Source organism: Stylophora pistillata, chromosome 9, assembly GCF_964205215.1.
Source record: "Stylophora pistillata chromosome 9, jaStyPist1.2, whole genome shotgun sequence".
Taxonomy (NCBI): domain Eukaryota; kingdom Metazoa; phylum Cnidaria; class Anthozoa; order Scleractinia; family Pocilloporidae; genus Stylophora; species Stylophora pistillata.
In genome coordinates, this window is record NC_142527.1 from 8,567,162 (window position 1) to 8,592,457 (window position 25,296).

At 36.5% G+C, this 25,296-nt stretch overlaps 1 protein-coding gene across 1 annotated transcript; it reads left to right on the top strand.

The window, feature by feature from the left end:
- The first annotated feature begins 11,126 nt into the window (after window positions 1–11,126).
- Window positions 11,127–13,402, top strand: LOC148723081 (uncharacterized). The gene is made up of 3 exons (XM_088734034.1): window positions 11,127–11,288; window positions 11,610–11,773; window positions 12,188–13,402. Exons 1-3 carry the CDS (start codon window positions 11,159–11,161, stop codon window positions 12,344–12,346), a joined length of 453 nt encoding a protein of 150 aa, XP_088590160.1. The 5' UTR covers window positions 11,127–11,158; the 3' UTR covers window positions 12,347–13,402.
- Window positions 13,403–25,296: the final 11,894 nt, after the last annotated feature.

Below are 25,296 nucleotides of genomic sequence, written 5' to 3' on the forward strand. Positions count from 1 at the left end.
GGTCATAAATGCGAATGGCTTGACTTATCAAACACTCACTACTAAATTAAATCCATACCGACACTCGTGTGTCGAACACAAATGTCTGTACTAATCGTGACACCAACACGGAGTAGTAGATTTCCTTTTACGACTAATATTGCTCAATGGTGACATCACTCTTGTCAGGCATGATTCAATTAAACTTTGTAAAGCTCAATTTCCAAATGCGATCTCGTAGTTTTCCTGCTCCCAACTCAGTCATTACAAATACAGCAAGAGGAAATTGGTAACGCCACGGTCTAAAGGACTGTTTGTTCGCTTGTCTTGCTTTATTTAACATGACCAGACTTCTACTTCAATAATAAAACTAATTATAATCATCTTTTTTAGTATACTATTGACTTACAGAGATGCATAGGGAAATTTATCTTTCAATAAATTACGTTAACATGAAATTTTTATTTAAGCGTGGAATAAAAAAATAAGCTAAAAATATTGTCCGCGTAGTCACTTAAAGTAACGCTAATTTCTTTTTTTTTTTGCAAATTTAATGAAGCTTTTGCTACAGCCGAAATTTGTGATAATTTTTTTCAACCTTTTTTTCATATTAGTTATTTATATACTCCTTTTTCTTTCTCTTATTTTTTTCCGGGAGTAAGATGTTCAAGGACTAAATTGACGGTGGCCTTGGGCTGAAAGATATATAAATCAACATGTTTCCTTAATTGCTCCCTGCTGTGATCGAGGTGAACGTGTCATCGAAAAGCTGAGAAGCCATGCAGTTGCAATACAATCGGCGAGCACAATCTTTAAACTAATAGTACGAAGCGACTATTATGTTAGCCATCTTTGGCATGAGCCATGGTGATATTGCTTTGTCGAAGAACATCCAGCTCCACTACAATGGAAAAGTTATTAATCTCATTATCACTGTCCAATACACGTGGGGGCGTCCCTTGTAATGACGGCCCTGTTAAGTATCATTAGATCTGAAGCGCCTGATACTCATATCAGGATGCGACTCGCCATAAATTTATCTTTCAAGTTTGAGCTTATTATGCAGATGTGAGACACATTTAGTGGTAAGAATGGATAAATCGTCTTTCGCAATATTTTTTGCTCTCCTTGTACTAAGAGGAACCATGCCATTGAAAGAGTCACGTAAGTGTACTTACAGCACAATATAATTTTTTACATGTGGTGTTAATCTCCAGATAATTCTAATTTCTGGCAATAACAATGGATTTCTTAAATAATCCAAACGTTATAAATAAACTTGAATCCTTCTCTTATGTTGGACTTTGCAACTAATATTTGTATGAAAAGAAAGAAAGAAACGGGACACAACCCAAATGATGGCTATGGTGGAACATTGTCGAAGGACGATTTAATAATAATAATAATAACAATAATAATAATAATAATAATAATAGTAATAGTAATAATAATAATAGTACGGTATTTATATAGCGCTATTTCTATCACTATCCAATAGCGCTGTACAGTAATTTTATAAATCGGACCGTTAAGATTATAAAAACCATATAAATCTCTAAAACATGAGTAAAAGTCTGTAGTAATGAAAGTAAAAACTTTAAACTTATATTGAAATTAAATAATTTCTTAACCATTATTAATTTACTAGCTAACTATCTAGCGACCTAACTTACTACTTAAATAATTAAATAGCTCAGTAAGGAGTAGTCTAATTATAAAATTTGTTAAAAAGGTATGTCTTTATACAGGTCTTAAAATGTGATAGCGAGCCGCTCACTCTTATGTTGTTTGGAAGAGAGTTCCATAGAGTCGGTGCTACAAAAGAGAAACACCCATGACCATAACTTGCTAGCTTAACAGATGGTACTTTAAGTAAATTTTTAGAGGAGGACCTCAGATTTCTGGTCGTTACATAAGGCTTCAACAGCTCAGTGATGTAACTAGGGGCCTGGCCGTTGAGCACTTTGTAGGTCAGAAGTAGTACTAGTATCTTGTAATCTATGCGCTGGCTAACTGGGAGCCAGTGCAGCTGCTTTAAGATAGGTTTGATATGGTCGTACTTTCTTGTATGAGTGACGACACGAGCTGCGGCATTCTGGACATTTTGTAAGCGATCTATTAGAAATTTGGGCGGTCCGTATAGTGGCGAGTTGGTGTTATCTAGCTCAGATGTAATGAATGCATGAACTAACTTTTCAGTATTTGCTAGAGATAGGCAGTCCCTTATCTTGCTAATGTTTCTAAGGTGGAAGAAACAGGCTTTGCAGGTACTGGTGACGTGCTTACCTAATGACATGTGCTCATCGAAGATAACTCCAATGTTTCTTGCAGAGGGAGAAGGCTCGATCCGCTCACCAGACACATCAACATACTCTACTAATGGGGGTTGAAGGTGTCGTGCGCTGAAGATCAATAGCTCCGTCTTTTCTCTGTTTAGTTTCAGTTTATTGCACACCATCCATGAGTCTATCGCAGAGACACATGCTCTATTTTTGCTATAGAACTGGGTTGTTCGGCTGGGTTGGGCTTGAAAGGGAGATAGAGCTGGGTGTCATCGGTGTAGAGATGGTAATTTAGTCCGTGCCGTCTAATGATGTCCCCAAGGGGTGAAGTGCATAATAAGTATAACATTTATTTATTTTAGATCGATTCCGCGACTATTTAAATCGTGAAAAAACAACATCCTCTCAACTGTGTCTAAAATGTTGTAAAACAGTTGTTTCATTATGGTGCGTTCGTTGGGGAATAACGCGCCACGGTGGTCTTGAGCGCACTCAAGGAGCTAGAAGGTCACTTGTTGCCCAGGGTCTCCCAAACTTCCCGCGTGCTTCATATTCCATGAAAGCATGCGCATGTATGAACGAATTATTTATTTATACGCATGCAGGTAAAAAATAACAATCATACAACGAGGTATTTCATGTGCAAGCTCGTAATTCTGATTGCATTTAACGTTCTCTTTTCTTTTGTGCCAAGGTCAACTCATGAGCCACAAGCATCAGAAACCACCAGTTTTAAAGAGTCCCTAACGAAGGTGTCAACATCCTAACATTACCATTTAATAATTACCGAAGTAGAGTTAGGTACATATATCTTATTAGACGTTCTATTGTGCAGTATCACTGAGGACTCTTACGATTTATCCCTTATTTCGACGAGCTGGTATATTTAGGGCGAGTCAAAATACAAATAACGAGTTAAAATACTCAACGATACTACACAACAAAACGACTAATAAGTTATTTATTATCCAGCACGCTAAATTATTATTTCAGTGTGGGTGAATCTCGCGGATATGTATTTACAAGGAGTGCATGACAATTACGCGAGGCGGAACGGAATTGGCGCGTTGTCTTGTTGCTGTTTCTATCATGTCTCTTCAATAAGTAAGGAAATTTCTTGGTTGTTTAGCTGTTTTTCTTTGTTCGATTTATCTAATACACTTAGATCTATATTCTCCAGCGATTCCGACTCTTCGTCGCAGAAATATGATTCAAATTGTCCACCATTTTTTTTTTTTTTTTTAATTTCGTAACTTCCATCCAATTCCTCGCTTGCGCAATGCGAGAAAACTGTCTAACCGGTTCTCTGGAGTACAAATACCGCGTGATATTTGTACTCGTCTATGGCGTTATTTGTTATTTACGGAGTCCAGTGGGATAATAATGCTGGATATTTACCGAGCCGCGGAAAGGGAGGGTAACTATACACTGCGCACCACTGACACTGAGGGAAATAACTGTTTTAATATATTTTAAAACAGTGATATGATATAGTATAAAATTATGATTTTAACTCATTTATTCCTACAACCATTACAACATATTCCGCTCTAAATCCCGTGCTAAAAATTTGGAGGTGAATAATGAAGGGTGTTCGTAGTCTGAACAGCCAATCAGAACGTGCCCTCAACGCTATTCCCTGTTTTAGTATATATTAACACATGTTTTACACTGCGAAACCGACGTATATCTAATCCCAAAGGTGAATAGATATCCTAATGTCATCTATGTGCGTATTACAAGTCTTATAAGCGTTTAAATACTCTTAGCTTTATTCACCTCTTAGTTCATGGGTCTGTCTCGCTTCCTTTGAATGTTATTTGCTCCATCTTTTATATTCCAATCCTTACCAATATCAAAGTAACACTTAGTACATTTTTTGTTGATTTTGGAACTGAAACATAGTCACTGTTCTGAAGAATAAGTGTAGCGCCTATTGAACACTAATTTGGTCTTGGTACCCGTGACGTAGTCCAGTTTTTCTGCACTTGTATTCGTCCGATTACAGAGTATGCATGTCCTGTCTTCCATGACGGCCTCCCTGTGTACCTCTCCTACGAACTTGAAGAAATACAAAAGCGGGGTAGGCGCATTTTTCCTCTTTTCTCATATAATAATGCCTTGGCGGAATCAGGCCTGACTAAACTTTCAGATCGCCGCCAGAGACTAGTTGATAAACTATTTAAGAATGTTTTACAGAATGAACTGAATAAGCTCCATGAACTTCTTCCTACTCGCAACACATGTACCTTAAACCCAAGAAATATGCGGAAGTTTAAGCCAGTTTTTAAGACGAACAGGTTTCGTAATAGCTTTATTACCTTCAATGCCCTTAAGGCTTGAACGGTTTTATACGACGGTTTTTTTTTTTTTTTTTTTTTTTTCTTTTAGAACATACATTTAGTGTCCTTATTGCTGTTTAAATACATTTAGTCTATTTAACGTAATTATCAATGTTTGAAACTTGTAAATAATCGTATAATTCAACTTTTGGTTGCAAATCGGTTAATAATAAACTATCTATCTGTCTATCTATCTAATTCGATTAAACTTCATTTTCAAATCATAAGCAGCCATATTTGAACTACTAAAACCCCCAGTTTCGAGATTTACAACCCAAAATTTGCTGGGACGATCGTGAATTTTGATTGTTAATTTGCATCCAAGAACAGTGAGATATTTAAAGTATAATTGGCACGATGTCTCCGGGTACAGATTCAAATCATCGTTTGCTTTAGAAAGATACAATGCACCCAATTTTTTTTTCTTTCTCTTTTTTTTTTTAACACCAGCATCTTTCAACGACAGCTTCCAGGCGGATACGGGAGCAAATGAAACATGTAGGTATTGATTTAAACAATGTGCTTACCAGTAACTCTCTTGATGTATATGGTTCGAATTAGTACAAGGAGAGTAGACTATAACACAAAACACGATTTTTCCATTCTACCAAACAACTGTTTCCCACAATGTGCTCAGGCATTAAAATTGAAATTGTTTTCTAATCACAGTATGATGTGATCATGATCAAGTACGTCAGCTAATACAGATTATTTCGTCCAGTTCTCACTAAGACGAGACTGTCATCACAAACGCATACACATGTATGAAGCACGTGTTTATGTGGTAATTGTAAATCAACACGGAGGAAAATATTTCCTTTAACACTTCATGTTAGTCACTCGTGACGTCGTTAGTGCCTGCCATGATTCAATCAATTCCTCGTTAAGTTCGAGTTTCTATGTCAATTTCATAGCGTTCCAGCTGCCGATGATTCGTTCATCACAAATACAATTGAAAAGAAATTGAAAACAGCATGGTCTATACCACAAAACTATTGTTGGGTCTACTTCCCAGATTTGGTTCAGGTACCAAACTATCATAGCATTATTTCGAAGTACTTATTCTCATAGCAGAAATATTCAAAATATAAATCTGGCGTAATATGAGAACGTGCATACAGGGAAAAAGGTTTTAATTTATACTTAGAGTTTTCACCCTCAATACTATTTAGAGTATTTATAGCTGACCCCAAAAAATCGTTAGGGTCAGGAGAATAAGAAAATATTAGCTTCTCTTCTCTTGGTTTCACTCATTTTTGTAAAAGTCATTGGCAGATCAAATGTTAGCTTCGTTTTCCCCTTTAATCACAAAGTAAAACAACTGGTTTTTCATTTTAGAAAACAATTTTTGCAAATTTTTTCTCTCCGTTTTCCACAACTTCCTTAAGAGCTTTATAAGCATAAACTTTTTTGTGTTTTAAGCTGAGCAGGCTGAGATTTCTCAGACTTCCGTTTGCATTGTTGTTCGTGTAAAGAACTTTCTTTTTAAATTGAAACGAAAGTTTTATTTAAGCACGGATTTAAAAAAGAAATAAGATCAAATAAAGAGAATATTTTCCGTTTGGACGTTTTCGTAAGGGTGATGTTATTTCTGTTATTTTCCCGTTTTATTTATTAATTTTTATTTTTCAGGTTAAAGTATTTTGGATGAATTCTGCCCTTCAAGTGTAGTGTTAACAATGATTGGCATGAGCCTTGATTTAAAGCTTTTTTAAAGAAACTTCCTGCCCTACTTTAATATAAAGGTTTCGACACTCAAACTTATTTTTCATTTTGACGCCTACTTTACCTTTGCCGCCATGACTGTAAAATGCAACTTTAATCTCGGCTCAGGGCAAAATTCCACCCTCTTCCCCATGACATTTTTATTCTGACAAACTAAAATAGGGTATAGGAGTACTTTCGGCAAACGTCTAATACCGCCAGTCCGTTATAATATGCACATTTTCCAAAATTCCTTCTAACAATACAAATGAAGCGAACTCAGTTATGTACGAAGTTTACGTCAATAACCAAGGGTTGACGCCTTAATTGAGCAATTTGAGGCTTTTTATGCTCAAAGATACCATGAAACAGCATTTAGGAGAAAAGGATGTTCACACCGTCCTAAGAAATACTGCCACTGAAAGCTGACTCTTCGTGACCTATTGTTTTGTAACGCAGCAACGAGGAAAAAGAGAAAAAAAATCACTTTAGTAGTCTACCTTAAGTCACGATCGATACTAAAATAGTAATGTAAATCCAAAATACTTCTTATCATCCGTTTAGAGAGTGTTGCTATTAATATTACTTGAAGCAGTGATGTTAAATTGGAAAATGTAACCTGTAATTTTATGATAGCGTGCATGACGTGAACTAATTTATTAAAGGACCCATCTACTGTGTTTAAAACTCAAAAATTCCCATTAAATCCCCAGAAAATAATATATGCATGAAAACATACTAAGTAAACCAGATGGATTGTTATTCTAGAAAAAATACCTGGTGTTAAGATATGGACATTTTCAATGGCTCGAATTCATCCGAATAATTCTCATACAGGGCGCAATTTAAATATGTTCTTTACTTGGGTTTTTTGTTCTGAACGGCTTTCTAACGGGCTGATTTAGGAAGTCGGTTTTCCTTTTAAATGTTATTCATGATGTCACTGCGTTCTCAGCTGTCGTTAAGGGGTAACTGTTACTTAGTTGATTTATCAAAGTTCCTTAGTTAAATCTTGGTTAATTTGGAGAAAATATTAATTGAGAAAAAAATCCGCAGACAACAAAACTCTGTAAATTGTAACAGTCGTTAATTCCATTGTGAATCCGTCGATGACATTTGAGTTCAAGATGTTTCTAGAGGAATAGAAACAAAACGAAATAAAAAGCAGTGCACAGCGAAAAGCACCAAAGAAGGTAATAGCGAGGGTTAATTATTTTCATTACCCGACTGAGATGTTCGCACACACGCACTAGACCAAGCGCAGAAATATTAGATACAAATCATTATTTTAATGTAAGCCTAAGCCTTGTCTATTTTCATATGTTATCTAAAGGCACATAGGTGCAGGTTAAGGCTTGAAAAGAGTGGCGGGGTATTGTACTTTTTCTTTCGACCAGCGCCAGGACTAAAACTAGCCTATAATATGCTTTAGATAAAAGTATTCTATTAGACATTTTGGTAAGGGGTATAAGTTATTTCTATGATTATAATAATAATAAGATTAATCAATTCCATTTTAGATCCAAACGCATAGCGACCAAAAAGCGCCGTTCGTCTCTGAATGCATTTAAAATGGGTTACAGGCCCAAATAGTTTTGAATGCTGTTTTGCTCTGAAAAACTAACAGCCTCGAGCTAGTTTGTTTCTGTTTCTAAACTTACTGCTATGTTTTTTGGGCTGACGAGGTTGATAGCTAACAGATAACAAGGTAATTTGGTTATATCAACTAAGTTGAAATTGTAAATTGGCCACCGCAACGAATAACAGCTGACAGATAACATATGTAACGAATAACAGCTAACAGATAACAGATGTCTTTATTGAATTCTACTTTCAGGTGACCTGAAGAACTGTAGTAGTCCCGGGTACATTTTCAAAACGAACAGTGGTAACCGGTACAGTTGGTCTAGAAGTAAAAAAAAATCTGTGAACGGTCTGGATATAGCCTCGTTTCTATTGAGAGTCGCGAGGAATGGAACTTCCTGAAATCAAACCATCCAGACAATGACAACCGAAGAATACTTCATAGGCTTGAGGAAAGATACAACTGGAGGGTGGAGATGGTTGAGCAATAACAGCACAATGAATGCATCCAGAAAAGAAGACTGGCCCTGGGCATTAGGTGAACCTCACGACGGACACTTTAAAGAGAACTGCGCGCCAATGTACAAGGATTATCTTAAGTGCTTTGGGCGCTATAATAGTGTCGACGGTTCTACACCCCTCGTGACCGCGGGGTTCATATGTGAATGTAAAGATTGGGGAGGTAATAGACCCTCAATTCACATTATACGAAACTGAGAACAGAATACATGTAGGTCAATCGTATTTACGGCCCATTATATCTCGGTTACACCGAGGAAGAAGTTGAAAAAAAATACATAACATAGTGTGAATGTTAGGTAGCAAGTCACTTTGGATCTTAAAAATGGGTCAGTAATGACTTCTTGTTATGCAAGTTTCTGAATTCTCTTAATATACACTTTGGATCTTAACTGAGTCAAGAACAACCTATCGTAACAACCTATTTTTTTGTCTTCGTTTTTGTTTTTTTGTTTTTTTTGTTTTTTTTAATTCATTTCTTTATGTATTTCTCCATAAATGTTTATAAAGATACATTTTTGCCGCGTTGTTACTATTGCATCCCTTACAAATGTATAGGCGAACCCCACGGTTGCACTAATTAGTAAACTTTCTCATTCCGCCCCAGAGAAAAAACCAGCAAATGTGACGGTGTCTACCAAAACAGGTAATCGTCAGTGTTTTAACGGTGGTAAAGTTGACTCGACAAATATGATCATGTGAATCAGTGCTGAATGTAACAGTAAATCAAGTAAAGTGGCATAGCTTCCGCCCCGACTTGTCCTATAAAACTATGTATTGGAAAAGGGAAAATAAACCATCAAAAATTGAAAAAGAAAACTACAAACAATTTTTAAATCCCAATATATTTCGTACCTTTTTCTGTTCTGTTGTAATTTACCATCATCTTCATCATCATCACCATACTGATTTTACAGTATTTGTATAATTTTATATGTAAGAAGAGCGTTTAATTTTCTTGGAGAATGCTGCTAGTGAATCACTTGCTGAAGTTGATTTATTGTTCCCCTTTAGGACTGACTGATGGATCCCAAGCATCGAAAACTGCTCGAGTCAACAACTACGGCAACAACTCATTCAGAGCAACATTCAGGTAAACCCTTACACTGTAATATTGATTATTTCTCGCCAGAGAAAAAATCAGGGAACGTGACGGCCATAACAAGCAACTGTTGGCGTCATAATTATCCACGGCTTGACTTATCAACCCCTCACCACTTAACACAGACATACACCGTGTGTCGAACACATGTGGTATGCGGCCTTCGACCGTGGTGCGTTTTGGGTAAACTGTTTTTTCGAGCTCATTTCCATATAGCCTCCACACAAGTGAGATTTGCATGAGTTTCTGGCATTTATTATGATATAGTAAAACGGCATTACTCTTTGCTAGTGCATTTGAAAGAGGTGAAAACGGAAAATTTCATTGGCCTCTTTAAAAGAAACGTTACAATTTAGTGACTGAGTGTGGATTAGTTTCATCAATCAAACCACCTTTGTTTCTTTGCACTTTTGGTATTCCGATTTTGTATGACAACAATTTATCATGGCATTAGTTAGTACCAGATAATTGGAACTACTTATTCGCAGTGGCGTAAATCTTTTGTGGTCTCTGAAGGATTTCCGGCCCTTCTGGCAAAGATCACTGAACACGAGGAACTTAAAAGGCTAGACTAGAGAGACTAGAGGGCCGAAGGTATCACATAAGTTCATGGTTTTGGTCTAGTTTTTGGTACAACATTTTAAAATTGGAGGCTGATTACCAAAAAGGTCTAAGAGTTGCTGGGTTGTTGTAATTTTGCGCTTCGAATCTTCGCAGTGTTGATATAATCAATAAATCTCGGAATTCTCCTAAACTTTAATCTTCGAACGCGAGATGAGCTTTTGGTAAAAAGCGTAGCTTGGGAATGAGAGGAGAAAAGAGAACAGGCGTGGGAATTAAACAAGAACAAACAAACAAACAAAGAGAGGCTATTAAAGTAGCATCTGCAATTGGCTTTGCACAAGCCTCACAAAAACTTTGATTATGAAAAATAATGGCTAGTCTTTGGTGCATGATACTTCCCAATACAGAGGTCTCATTCTTCTGGTCGCACAGTACTACTTAAAGAGGTGTTTGCACTTTACCTTGGTTCGTTTGAGCTTTTTTTCGTGGCTCTCTTGCTTGAGGTATTGCTAGTACTGCCAAAGTTAGGGATTAACAATGTTTAGTCAAATCTGTCACAGGTTTCCGATACGGCAAGGCAATGTATGTTACTTACTTTGCATGAGCAAGAGCACTCGATCACGGCAAAAAACTTTAAACGGAGTTTTCGGAGAAACAGCGAGAAGTGCGCTAAGTACGTTGTGATGCACTGAGTGATTATTCCTAGCAAGACAAACAATTAGGTGTACTTTTTGGTGAAGATGAAGAAAGTAGTTTTAAGAATAATAAAAAAAATTAATGGGGTACAATTGACAGGGAGTTTAAACCTCCAAAATAGGTTCTGCCATTCTTGCTTCACTCATAGGAAGATATAAATTGTACATCCAGAAATCAGTATCTTTAAGTTATCGAAGAAGGGTTTTTCCTCAAACTCCCAGTTTTTCTAGTCCATACTGCTTGACAATAAGGTAAAAAAGACTTGAAGTTTCCCTTTGAAAAAGGATGGACTGGTGTTAAAATCGACTAGACTGAACGTCTCACGAAATAAAATCTGTTCAAATTCCGCAGAACCTCCTGTGACCTCCCTTCACCCTTCTCCAAAGATGTGCGACCAGTCTGCCGAATGTTCTCTTATATGGCTAGTAGTAGTGGTTGTCCAAGGAGCAATCATTGTGATGATGACGGCAGTTTTTCTTTTTGGATTTGTGCGGTCAAGGTACTCAGAACGTAAAGGTAAGTGTGCAGACTCTTCGTAAAAATGTTAAGTATAGTGGCTTATGACTTTAACGACGCCATCACAGTGTTTTAGTTGGCTTTCTTTCCAAACTGTGGGCTCCAAGGTAATTAACATAATTAATGTATGCGGTAGAATACACAAAAAGAGTAGCGAATCCAAAGCCTTAAGCTCCTCTCATAGCCAAGGCAACGTAAAAATTTTCACAAACGTGATGGTGCGCAGTCGTTATTACGTAAAGGAGTATTAAAATAGAAGACTTTTTTGATTTAGCGATGTTAAAATACGCTTTTTAACTGATATGCTGTGTCTCCTCTCAGGTGTAAATGATGTCTATTATGATACGGTGAAACCAAAAATTATCAGGAAAAGTCTTCGTCCGACGCTGAAAAATAGCGTCAATGGAAAAGAGGGAGGGAACAAGGGGCTGCAAGCAGCTCAGGAACACAGCGAATATGCCATGCTAGACACAAGTCGAATGCAGGTAAGAAATACAATAAGTGCATTTTAGCCAAATTTATCGATCTTCCCTCTCCTAAACAATGACACAGCGATTTAAAAAGTAGATTTCTTTCAGGTAAATTACAGCAGCACTGGTGGTAGTGTTGACTCTGCGAACCTAAATAACAAGAACATACGGATACTATGAACTCTCCGAGGCGAAGGCTTTAATTTATCACTACGATACACTACTGATAAAGAAATTTGAGCACTTGTCGATACAGTCTATAGTCGTGTAATTGATACTGACAGTCTATAGTCGTCTAATTGATACTGTTCATGCGGAGACGTTTAGTGCAATGGTCATGAACAGAATGACCGTAGAGTTCCACATTTTTTACTGATGATGTGTCGCACTAAGTTAACTTTTTCTGTTCGTCTGTTTGTCTTTGAACAGGAGAATAGGGCACCTGTTTACACAGCTTTAAGGAAGTCAACAAGCGCGGATGGCCAAATGAAGAATATGGAAGTCGAGTTCAAGACTTATCATAAGATGTCTACCTTAAGCCAAGATAGCGCTATGCGTCGGAATTATGAAAATATTGGTTTCGTTTGAACATCTCTTATCCCGTTGCCGTAAGACCTAAACTATAACTTCGAATGGCATGTGTTGATTTTCTCTCTTAGTCATCAGTAATTAAATTCTGTTTCAGTTTTTTGGTTTGTACGAAATCGCTGCCATTACTTAGATACATTGCCTTATAGAGTAGAATAAGAAGAAAGAACGAAAAATGTATCCTCTCCTAACTCGACTTAAAATAACAAGGAAAACGAGATGTTTGCAATATATTGGTTTATAAAGCTTGTGCAAAATCTATAAAGCTTGTGCAAAATTTATAAGGCTTGAGCAAAATGCAAAAGTATCAATAGATACTTAAAGACAAATGTGCTCACCATTTGTGACTTGTTCTTTATAATCAGCAGCATTAGTAATACCAAACATAAACAGAAATATAATGCAAATATCGGTCATTAAAACATCCTGTAGATTATAGCTTAGCGCACATAAAGTCGCCGACATTGTTCATTAAAAGGCTGAGATCGAATTTTTTTATTGTGTTTAAGGAAGACAGCTGACAGAAATCTCAAAGTCTTCCCCCTATTTTTTCGTTCATTTCTTTTTTTTTTTTTTTTTTTTTTCGATATGGCAAGACTTCCTAAATTTACATTTATGAACTACGTGACTCATTTTCCTAAAAGAAAACTAACAACAACAGAAAACAAATGAAAACCGACTTTCATCCGCAACTTCTGTTGGTAAAATCAGCGACAATATCTTTATAACACCGGGAATTTTAGCAGACCAGGGATTACAATCAATCAATCAATCAATCAATTTATTTAACGTGGTCAGAACGCTTAGCTAAAAGCTAGTTTACAGGTACGCCACGAAATAAAAAGAAAAAAGGAAATTATAAAGCCTTGTGAAGGTATATAAATTTAAATAAATTAAGAATTAAGAACTAGAATATATAAAATGTAAAATGTAATCATTAAAAACAGGCTAATATTAAAATATAAGAATTTAATAATGTAGTCAACGAGTTGAAATATAATTAAAAATAGATCCTCACCGCGCTAGAGTCCCGTGAGATCTAATGTTTTTAAGTAATTTTTAAAACTAGTAAATGTCTGTATCTTTCGAGACTCGTCCGGTAAAGCGTTCCATAGTTTCGATGCAGCATATCTCCATGATCTTAACCCGAAGGTTGTTGATTTTACTTTCGGGAGGTCCAGTATTGTGGTGCCCCTAAGATTATAAGTGGAGCACCTAACTGTTATAAGATCACGTAAGCTTTTTGGTCCTGCATCACTAGTTAATATCTTAAAGACAGTGGACAAAATTTTCGCTAATCGCTGTTCACGAAGACTTGAGAGACCGATACGCTTACAAAGTTCCTCATAAGGGGAGGACTTATCTCTAAAAACAAAACGGAGCGCACGTTTGTTCACCAACTCCTTAATAAAACTTTTATACTTTTACTCAAGTTGTACCGTGGTATTTACACATGCAGACGAAAACGAATTTGACAAACATCGTCTCAAGTCCAGGCTACACGTATCTGACTTGTAATTACACGTGTAAAATTAAAGCTACAACACTATTTTATTTTCTTTATTGCAGGTTAAAGATCAAATACTTGCACGTTATAGTGCCCGGAAAAAATCTTACTAGTTATTAAAGTTTCGCTTTTCGGAGGCAATCGGCTGATTGTTTAAGTAGTATCTTCCTTGCTTAGTAACTCGTTGTTATCGCAACTTGTTTGTGTCGTTTGTGTGTCTGTGAGTGTGAGCATGAACAAATTAAGATTTAAAATCACTTGAAATCATTCATTGAATTTTCCTTAATTGATTTTCCTGTATAAAGCACTTCGTCTGAATAATCACGCGTGTACAAGTTACGTTGTATTCGTCGGGGAAACTGGCTACGAACTTCAATCAATTGAGTTCCACAAGGATTTCATTTGTAACGAGGCTGGGTAACTCGGTTATGTTTTTGACTTCATCAGGCGTTTACATTTCGTTTCCTTATAATTATCAAAACTGCCAAATAAAATTTTTGAAGAACTCGATGATATGATTTACCATAGTGTTTCACACTCTTGAATTATTGTAACATTATTGCCAAACCTATTCTGATTCAACTTAGTTACCGATTCTAGTCCTGCTCTTCCCAGATTAAGAGGGTTTTCCGCTCGCGAAATATTTCATTAAATTGTGGTTACATACGTTGCAGTTGTAGTGATGGACTAATGCTAAGAGAAAATTTGTTTTGGTGATGGCGATGATGTTGTCTATAGCAGCAAAACCAGCGGTTTGTTTTGTACTGCTATTGTAGAAGCAAAATGAAGCGCTTGGTTCATAGAAATAACTCTGGGGAGTTTTGCCAATTCGCAAAAAAAAGTCTCTATAAGCTCTGTTCCTTAAACGCCTGATGACATTTGGATTTCAACAATTACGAAAAGTGTCGACAACACCAGCGCTAAGTTTGAGTCTACGAAGTATCACAAGGGCTGCTATTTGCACTATATTTCTTTTCGCTATTAGTGTTATTAATATTACTGAACAGAAACTCACCAATAATAAGCACATTGTTTCTAGAGTACGTAATCATACTTTGAATTTCCAAATTCGAATATGACTGACAACATAAATCTTTTTCGTTGTAAAAAAAAAAAAAAATAATGAAGATAATCGAAACTGCACCCACACTAGATATGTATTTTTCAAGCGGGGATTTTCTCTAAGTACTTGATGTGTTTCATTGAAGTTATTGTATGTTTGTATTCATTTGATAAGAATTAACGAATAGGTGAAAGAGCCAAAAAATATATAATTTCATTTGGGAATAGTTTTTAGCTTTAAATGAATTATAAATAATCCTCCTGTACCCGCGCGGGTGCGAATCGCTTGTAAAAGCGGAGACCGTGTAGCTTAGACAAGTTTAGTTAACTGTCAAAACCGCAAAAAATTCACATTGGCTAAATAGCTAAAGAAAGGGGAAGAAAAATGCAAAATATATAACAACTCACGCTTTTCAGCGCTGTGAAAACGCACCGTGCGTTTACCAATAACAAACTAAAGTGCATGTCCAAGAATGGTGACGTAACGCAAGGTAACAAATATGTCATCGGAAATGCTAAGGAGAGCGGTTGCCGATAAATCACTTCGAATCTATACTCGTTATTATAAGAGTTAAAATTCACTCTTATCTCATCAAACATTGGGCGTAAAGGGGACAGGAGAACGAATGCCACCACTTTTGCGAAGTGACCTTGTTCTGGAAATTCGCAGTTTAGTCTACGTAATCCATTTTTTGTATCATGGTGGGTTAAAAAGTTTTCTTGTGTCTGATGGTTTGTTCCTAGATGATGCATAATTCTAATTAAACTTTTCTTTGTCTTTTTTCTATGAAAATCGGTTGGCTGCCATGAGTTATAAACTACTGCAGATATATTTCCACGAAGAAGAGACAGACTGGAGGGAAGCCATGAAAAAAATGCAGCGAACAGAATAGAAGATTTCTATGGAAACCGAGGAAGAATAAACTTGACCAAGAAACTCGCTCAAAGAAAGTGGCCTTGGTTTATTGGCCTGGAAGATGTTGAGGGATCGTGGTGCTGGTTAAGCAAAAGCATACCCTGCGTCAACGAGACGTCACTTGGTAAACTTTGGAGTCCATATGGACCACACAATCCTAAAACAGGAAAATAAGTGGTGCTGCTAAGCGATGGGAAGTATAATAACATAAGATGTAGAGCGAAATTTTACAATAGCGATCCAGGATATATGTGTGAAAAGGAAGTCAGTAAGTTAATAATCATGCCAATCATTGCTTACTAAAGTACAAATCACAATGCATGATTAAAAGGTCTTTGTGTACTTTGATTTTAAAGGAGCCTGACTCAAACTCTTAATTTCAGGACCTGTCTCAACGATGACCCCTTCACTAAGCACACAATTTACAGATGCTAAAACTGAAGATGGGTATAAGATGCTCTCTGAATTCGAAGGTAGGATTTAATAGGTCGAAACTTGGATCTCTTGAAGTACTTAGTCTGGTCTACTGCACAAGTCATGTCGAATATCGCACACCAACTCTCCATCCACCCCTATAAAAATTTAATATATTATTAGTTTATTTTCTAGCGTTCATTTGATTTAAAATCCTTGGCACTGCCTGTCAGAGGTTATTCAAGAGGATTTAGGAACCAGTTCGGGTGAGGGAGTGGGAAGGGAGGAAGGGATGTTCTCAAAACTTGCAAGGCGATCAGCACTAGTGCTAGTCAATGATATTTTCAAGCAGCTGAAGACCTCCGTCGATGTTCCTGATGTTTTGAAGGAGTTTTTTCGAAGATAGGGAACGTTTTCTTCTTTAGATGTAGAGTAAGATGTCAGGATCAGTTAATATGATATTCTATCGAGCGTGAATGATAATTTCGGTTTGGGAAAATGAGCCAAAATTAAAGGAAACGACGGTAAACGACTTCGAGTTAAGATACCACCGTTGGCTCAAAGGGTATACGCGTGAGACCATACAGTCAGTGAATCGTACGAGCTTCGCTTATATCTTTTCTTGATGTCACCGGTACCGGCGACTGCTAGCTAGCTTCACCGATTTTTCTGCAACGTGTCAACCTCCACTGATAAGCGTAGATAAGTAAAAAGAAAAACACTTTCAACTCGAAGTTAAACCTGTTATTTTGCAACTCCTCTTTGGACTATTCGCGATTCAGGGTCCCTTGGCTTGAAACATTTTTTACGCTAGTACGTGCCACTTAGCAAAAAATTTCAGGTTACTTTACATAATTTTCTATCAATTTGAGTGACGTCACATAATAAGATTCGTCTTAGGTTTTCATGGACGTTTTCCCTTCCGTCTTTCTTTCTTTCTTTTTATTTTCTGTGGAGGAGGGGAAGGGGGTGGGGTTGGTGTACGGCTACTCGTAAGCTGGTTTAAATTAAATAAGAAGGTAAACACACCTATCGGTAAGACTTCGAATCCAGAAGAATGAAACAAATTCGTAGCAGAATTTGTAGTATGTCAATAGGCTACAATACACGCACGATGGCTATAAAGTCCCTTTCCCACATTTGATAGCTTTATCAGACCTATTGAGCCATATCTCTGAAATATCTTATCGAATGCTTCAGCTCCTTGCCTGTGATTACATATAACTGCTAACTTCATGATGATTGTGATTATTACTATCTTTTTTGATTTGGGTTCGTTTTTTCTCAGCAAATTCCGTAACGTGTAATTACAATCTATTTTGATAGGATTGTGACAGGTGGTGATTCACTCTAGAAACAGCCACGTTTGAATTTTTACCTTCATTTTTTTTCAATTTACTTTGAGTCTTTCAGCAGCAAAATAGTTTTCTTATGTTCTGGCTGAATTTTTCCTGCGATTTCTCCTAGCGCCGGCGAAACTCCCTTCATTGATTATGGTTAAAAAAAAAAATACCGTTATGGTGACGTTAAAACAATATTTTGGGAAAACATAAAGGATGATACGATTTTTGAAAGATTGATACCTTTACTATTGCTTAAATAGTGCTTTACTGCGAAGGATCGTGCACATATACGTTTCATAACCGCAGTTTATATATATGAATTTCATATGTTTGTTAATTGATACCTTTACGTGAATGATCAATTCTGACGAAATCGGTGAAAAGTTTCGACGCAATACAATTTTCGTTTTTACTTGAATGGAGCAACACCGAACAGATCAAACTAGGCGAGAATGATTGTGCGGGTGACTGAGAAACTAATGTCTGTTAAAGAAGCACCGCGCTCCGTTAAGCTTAATCGGCCTTCTATACACCGAATGCAAATATGGCGTCCAATTTGAGTTACCATTGTTCTGGAGTGACTAGACTCTCACACATGTGATAATACTTTTTTATTTCCACGTAAAGACGAGACTAGTCAGTCCAGAACAATGGAAATTCAAATTGGACGCCATATTTACATTCGGTGTATGATTTTGTCTACTGCAAGTGAAATTTTCCTAAATGTTGTTGTTGTGGTAGTTGTTGTTGACTAGGCTTCACTTCGACGAAAAGATCTGCCATAAGCATATGACTGAAGCGCTCCCTGACCATGACAAACGTGATTTGCTTGAAATTCTGTCGTAAATATTTGGCATACTACAAGAAAAAAAGATGATATTCCTTATGCCCTTATGCTAAATCGAGGCACACGCGCGGTCAAGGGTGAGATTGGTAGAGTTGGATTAGTGAGCACAATTTTTTACAATAAAAGCTTCAAGTTTTATTGTCTTGTTTTTATTTCTATTTGATTCCCTCCCCTTTTAAATGACCAGGATACTCTATGTTGACATTACGTATACAAGGACATAAAGAGAACTATTAGGATAAGACGGTATAACTCGGTAGATTTCAGGCATGCGCGCATGCAATTAAACTTGTCCGTTTCTCACTTACAATTAAAAAAAAATTAAATACTACGATATGCAGAACTAGAGAAGGGATACTATTTCGTTGAGTATTTCTGTCGGTCACAAGTTACTAAAAATCTGATGGTTTCTGTAAAGTTGTGTTCAAAAGATTTATAAAGACATGGGGCTTGAAAGGCAAAAAGTCCATTTTGAAAATGAATTATCAATTTATTTTTTAAAGATATTTCACAACATGTAAATTATTCAAATTTACTTTCATCCCTGACAACGGGACAGTCTAGTGATCGTTCGCTTAGCTTCGCTCAATCTAAGGTTTGCTTTAGGAGTGAAGATGGGGAAACTAAATGGATAAGGGGCGAAATGTAGAAATGATGAAGAAGTTAAGAGTGTATTTTCTGGCTTTTGCTTCGCATTTTGTTTTGAAATTTCTGTAGCCAATAAAATTAAATAGATTAGGCATTTCTTTGTTCTCTATCTGCATGCAGACAACAGAATTAAACGCACCCGTGTATACATTGGATCAAAGGTACATATTCCCCCGGAACTATCTCATTTCAGCATAGGCAAATTATTCACATTTTTAAACGAAGGGAGAGTCTCGCAGGTGTTTACTTTGCTTTATGGCGCCTTTGTTTTGCTATACCATTCCAAATTCCTATTCGATCTGGAAACAGTGGACAAGAAGAGCCATTGCTAAATTATTATTTATTATTATCATTTACTTATTTTTACTAAGGAGGGAAGATAGGAAAACTAGGTAAACAAGGGAGGAATAAAGAACAGTAGATAGTGGAAGTTAGGGGAAAAAATTAGCAGGATATAACTAGCAGGATATATATTTGAGGGATATACTGAATGTTCCGTTGAAAAGGATTGCTTGAAAAATGGTATTTCTAACGATTGAGTCTACGAATAGGCAGAAATAAATATTTTGTCGGCGCGAGATATGACGGACCTGCGCCTAAGGCCAGAGTATCATGGGTAATGATGCAGTGGTCTAAAGGGGACCTAAAAACCATCCCCTTCGTTGATACCAAATTTATTTTTCAAAACTTATTTGTTTAATTGTGAAGCCTCGTAGGATGGGCTGCTAACTGCTTTGAGTTTGGGCCATGGTCTCTTCCAAGATTTCGTGTCATATTTTCTCCTGAAGGGTTTTTTTTTTCCTGGCAGGTTTTTTCTGGTTCGCGCATAACCGTAATAGTGTCCACCTGTAGTCTCGTGAGTGGGTTCTTGAACGTCTTCTGCCTAACCAAATTAACTAATTAATAGAAGCAGGAGACGGGACCTACGGTTTATTCGTCCTTATCCGAGAAGACTAGAATGTCTATCCATTCTTGATATTATAGAAAGGTAGCACATTCTCGTCAGTTATTTTAAGACCTTGAGTGTTGGTCCAGGGCTTGAACCCTCGACTTTCCGCACAACAGTCCGGCGCTCTAACCAGTTGAGCTAACAGGGAGTTGTTTCTTTATAAACTCTAGAGTATAGAGCTCAATATTAAAAAAATATATTGATTTATTCATATCATCACTCGACCGCTTTTTCGGCGGTTGGAAACTCTCCTTCAAATAATTTCAGTTCGATGTATTGGTATTTTTTATACGAGGAATTTTAAATGTACGTTGATAATTCTGAATTCAAGAACTTCTTCATTTTTATTTTTTTCTTTGCTTTGCGTTAGGGTCCACTCCTGAGCCATGGAAAACTACTAGTTTTGAAGAATCCCCAAATCACTTGAAAAATTAATTAAAAGGTCGCAGCGGACTTTGATTTCGAAGAAAGTAACTTTTAATCATATCTTTATTCTAGATTTCAGAGTTTCACCGAAGGAGGATATTTTTTTTATCGAAAGAACGATAAGACCTGCGTCAACCGGCCAACCGTTAGGGACACGGACAACGGCCAACCCACGTAGAACTTAACACAACATCGACGAATAGTAAAAACTGAAGATCGGCTTAAGATGCTATTAGAAGGTAAGATTTAAATTTTTGAAACGCGGATATCGAATTTTTGTGAGTCTACTGCACAATGTCGAATATCACAACTCAGCCCCCGAATGAATGTTTTTATTTTTCCTACGACTTCCTTCAGAGATTTATTAGTATGAACGTTCTAAGGTTTTGTTTGTCAGACTTCCGTTACCAATTTTTTTTTTAGTAGAACGTTTTGCGTGAACTTAAAATGAAAGTTTCGTTTGAGTACTAACTGATAAAAAAAGGAAAATATTTTTCATGTAGACTCTTTCATGACGCTGATGTTATTGCTGTAATTATTATTTTTTTTATTTAACTTTATTTATCTAGATAAGTCATCTATCTGTTCCTCTTTTCCCTTTAATCTTCGGTAGTAAATGTACGGGCACAAAATCAAAGGTAACACAGCTGAACAACGTTGAATTAGCATATTAATCAAGTTTGTTGACATCGATCAGTTCCTTAAAATGCCCTGATCTGATCTGAAGCTGATTAGTCTGGTCATGATATCTGGCATTAAGAAATGGATGTTTTGAATAATTTTACCCTACGTAATACCTAATTGATAACTCTAAAACAAATCTTAATACTTCTTACATTTCGTTACCAGTATGCATGAGAGGAAAGATAGAAACAGGACCCAATCCAAACATGTTATTTACTTGGGTTTTTGTTCTGAATGAGTGTCTAAAGTACAGAGTTGAGACACAAGTCGATTTTCCTTCAAAATTTTTCTGTTTTATGTTGTTCATAATCGATGTCAGTGCTTTCTCATAAGTTGTTACAGGGCAACCGTTGTTTAATTGACAAGTCAAAACTCGTTAAGAAAACGTTGCTTGATGCGTTAGAAATATCAGTTAGAGAAAAAAAAAATACGAAATCAGAATTTTTGCGTTGTAACACTTTTGGTGATTCCATTGTAGATCCTTCGATGAAATTTGCATTTTTGACGTTTCTCGGAGAAAAAAAAAACCAAACAAAGCAAAAATCAGTGCACGGCGAGAAGTACCAAGGAAGGTTATAGTGAGTGTTAAGACGAATTGTCTGTTACCGTGAATTTCGGTATAAAAACTCGTCTTCTTTTAAACTTTTCCCACGACTCTGTCTCCCCAAAAGTGATCAAAACCACCTGAATTTTTGAAATGTTTTAAGATAATTCTTTTCCAAGCGAAAATCACCTCCGCACTCTGAGGCTCGTTTTTAACAGCGCCGATCCTCAAATTTGGAAAAAATTCAATTGCTCGTCTTTTCTCCAAACTCTTGTGTGAAAATGTTAGTTTTGTTTCGCATACCAAGATCGATCTTTTGTGAGAAAAAATCATTTAATAATTATTTTTTAACGGTCACTTACACTCAAAATCATTTTTCAGTTTGATATCTAATTGGCCTTTGCTGCCACGACCGTGAATATGCTACCTCACTCTCGGAGCTGAATTCATACACGCTCTTAAAATTTAAAGCTATGTAGGTATTCGCCAGAAGTAAGTATTTTTGATTCATGGAAAATTGTAAAATTTAGGTGTGACGATGATTTTGATCAGATGCACCCATGAACCAAAAGAGTGGGCACTGTGTATCAAAGTGTAGGTGAATGTTGGTTACCAAATTCAGCAAGCTGTCAAGTAGTTGTATGGCATGACATGGCGTGCCTTATGAGGAAATAGGCAAGGCATTTCAGGGAAGCTACATGTTTGCCATACATTTTCTCACAATCCTGATGCCGGGGCGACACACTTTCGGTAAGTCCTGTTCATTTTAACTTATATTCATTACATGGCTCTTAAAGAATGCTTTTTTTTGCCTGGCCACTGTATTTCCCATTGTACAAACCGGAAGCCTCCAAGCTCTAAAACGCTGCCCTTCCCAGAATAAGCACCCACCCCCTAGAGCATAGTGTACATATGTATATAGCTGTTAAAATATAGTAATTGCTTCCTACTTTCTCGTTCAAAAACATGCAAATTTTTCAGAAAATTATTATGATTTCACCTCGGACTTAGCTGGTGAGGTAATTTAGCATTACGAGAAAAAAAAATTATGAAGAGCTCATACCTTCCTCTTAACTGTGTAAAAAGATATATCCCATTTTAGAGTGCGAGTTTTTAGCTACATATCACTAATACCACCAATTTTGAGTGAGGCAACTGTAACTTGGTTCCAATTTTCAGTGCTATCTTGATATCTGGTATATGTAATTATACAGATCTACTTGGATGGGGGGAGGCTAGTATAGGTTAGGTTTATCTATCTGGCTGAGAGTCTGGTGTGTGTGTGTGTGTGTGTGTGTAAGTGCAATAATTTTTGACCCACTTTAGAAACTAAATTTTTACTTGTTTTTCATTCATGTTTTATTGGGTTATTACCCACCTGACTTTGGTATGGCAAGAGGTATTATTCCAAACAAGGATATCACAGCATTATCAGCACAGAATTCTGATTCAATTCATCTTTATGCACGGTTAAGCAACAGCAAAGCATGGACTCCTGATACAAATGATAGAAATCCATGGATGCAGGTGAATTAACAGTATTCAAGAAATGTCAATGCAGTTACTACACAAGGCTTTCCAGGCTCCTATATTAGTCACTATTATGTGAGTTTTATGGAAACAACTGGAACAACTATACAGAGCAAGGAGAATTTAAGGTAAACGAATATAATTCATTTTACAACCACACACATACCTGGTTATTCGAATTTGAATCGTATCTAAGCTTTATCTTAGCGAGTCATCCTGCAACATTTAGATCGGAGACTTTCATGATGAATAGAATACACGTTTGTTATCTTTTAATAAGTTATAAAAACTCTGACGATGTTATCAAAAATGCGCTTTACGCATTTTCTTTATTTTTCAGTACACTGTGCAATAGTAATGTAATCGCATCGAAATTGTTGCGTCGGTTTGGATAAAAGAATCATCGGGGTATCAATTTTGGGCGCGATGTAATTCCAGTTTGACCAAGTTGAAGTTAGAAACACGAACACACACCTGGTTGCTACCATAGTTTCTGTGTTTAAGAGGTAATTTTCAAAACGTTGGAATACGGATCTCAAGAAGTTAGACGTTTGCTTTCGACTGAGTTCCAAGAAACTCTTACGCTTTTCTCGTGTTCTTCAGACTTCCTGTATTCTTCCTATCCCCATGCCATCAACGCACGCTGACATAAGAATCAATTTTTAATTTATAAGCATACAGGTAAAATAGAACAATACAACAAGATAGTTATATGTGACCTGCAAGTAGGTAATTCTGGATACACGAATTTCTGCAATAAATTTCATCTTTTGTTTTTCGTCAGGGTCGACTTGTGAGCCTGAAGTAACAGAAACTACTAGTTTCAAAGAATCACCAACAAAGGTGTCAAATTCCTACACTTATCCGACTAATAACTAACAATCATTCACGAAAGTGGAGGTAGGGAGTATTGGATATTTACCGAACCCTAAAGTGTACTAGTTGTTTTAGTACTTACTAAAACTGTGATATAAAATAACATAAAAATATGATTTCAATCATTTTTCTTACTACAATTGCTACATTTTCGGATTAAAATCCCTTGTTAAATGGCTGGATATGAATAGCTTCTGAATTTTTGAGAGACTTACCACCTACTCGTGTGTAGCTCCCATTGCTGGACTATGTTTTACGTAATCCGAGCAATAGCTTTTGGAAAAGAAATCGTTGCGTTCATGTCGAAATATTTGTTAGAGTGGATTATCGTTGTTTAGAGAAACCTTAAGCTCGAACAATCGGTGAGTTTTTCATTTCAGTTTAATTTCGTTTGTTCTAAGCGTGTTTTCTGTTTGCAGAAAACCTCCCTTGGTGGTTTAGTTGAGTTTTCGATTTCAAGCACTATGTGTTTCTGCAAAATAAACAACATCGTGTTCTAACGTATTTTTTTTTATCAGATATTGCCACGTACACTGCATTGTGAAATTTTTTTAGAAACACTTTAGCTATATGAAGGGGAAATATATTTGTCCATTAATAGTCAGAAGGTTTCTGAAAGTGATGTCTATTTTTCAAACTCTCTTTATCTTTGAACACAGGAGCGTAGCCAGGATTTTCCAGACTTACGCACTATTTTCCTAATCCCCCCTTCGTCCACCCCAACCCCCCCCCCCCCCACCTTCGACCTTCTCAAGTCCCAAGTCTTTCACTATTTGCTTTTGTCCCAGTTTATCAATCTAGATTTACCACACAATTTCCGGTAACCAAATGGTAAATGGTGAATTGTGAATGGTCCAGCTAGTATGCCGAATTTCTTGTGATTCATATCTTACAGGCAGGAAGTCTCAGAATTATGACAAAGGCCGAAACTTTTCAATTCAAAAAGTTAGGAATCTACGCAGACTTTCATTAAAATAAAAAATAAATAAATAAATAAAAATAGGACATTTGCTTTTATAAAAGAAAATTGTTCCATATGTAATAATGTTCATTTTTTTTTTCAAATGATGCCCCATCTCAGGCACTGACGTCTCAAAGTTTTACAGGTTCTGAGCTTAATGCCTGAAGCTTGTTTCCTTTAGTCAGAAAAGGATCCTTAAATATGCTGTACATGTATCTAACTATGAATTAAAACCCTGATCTC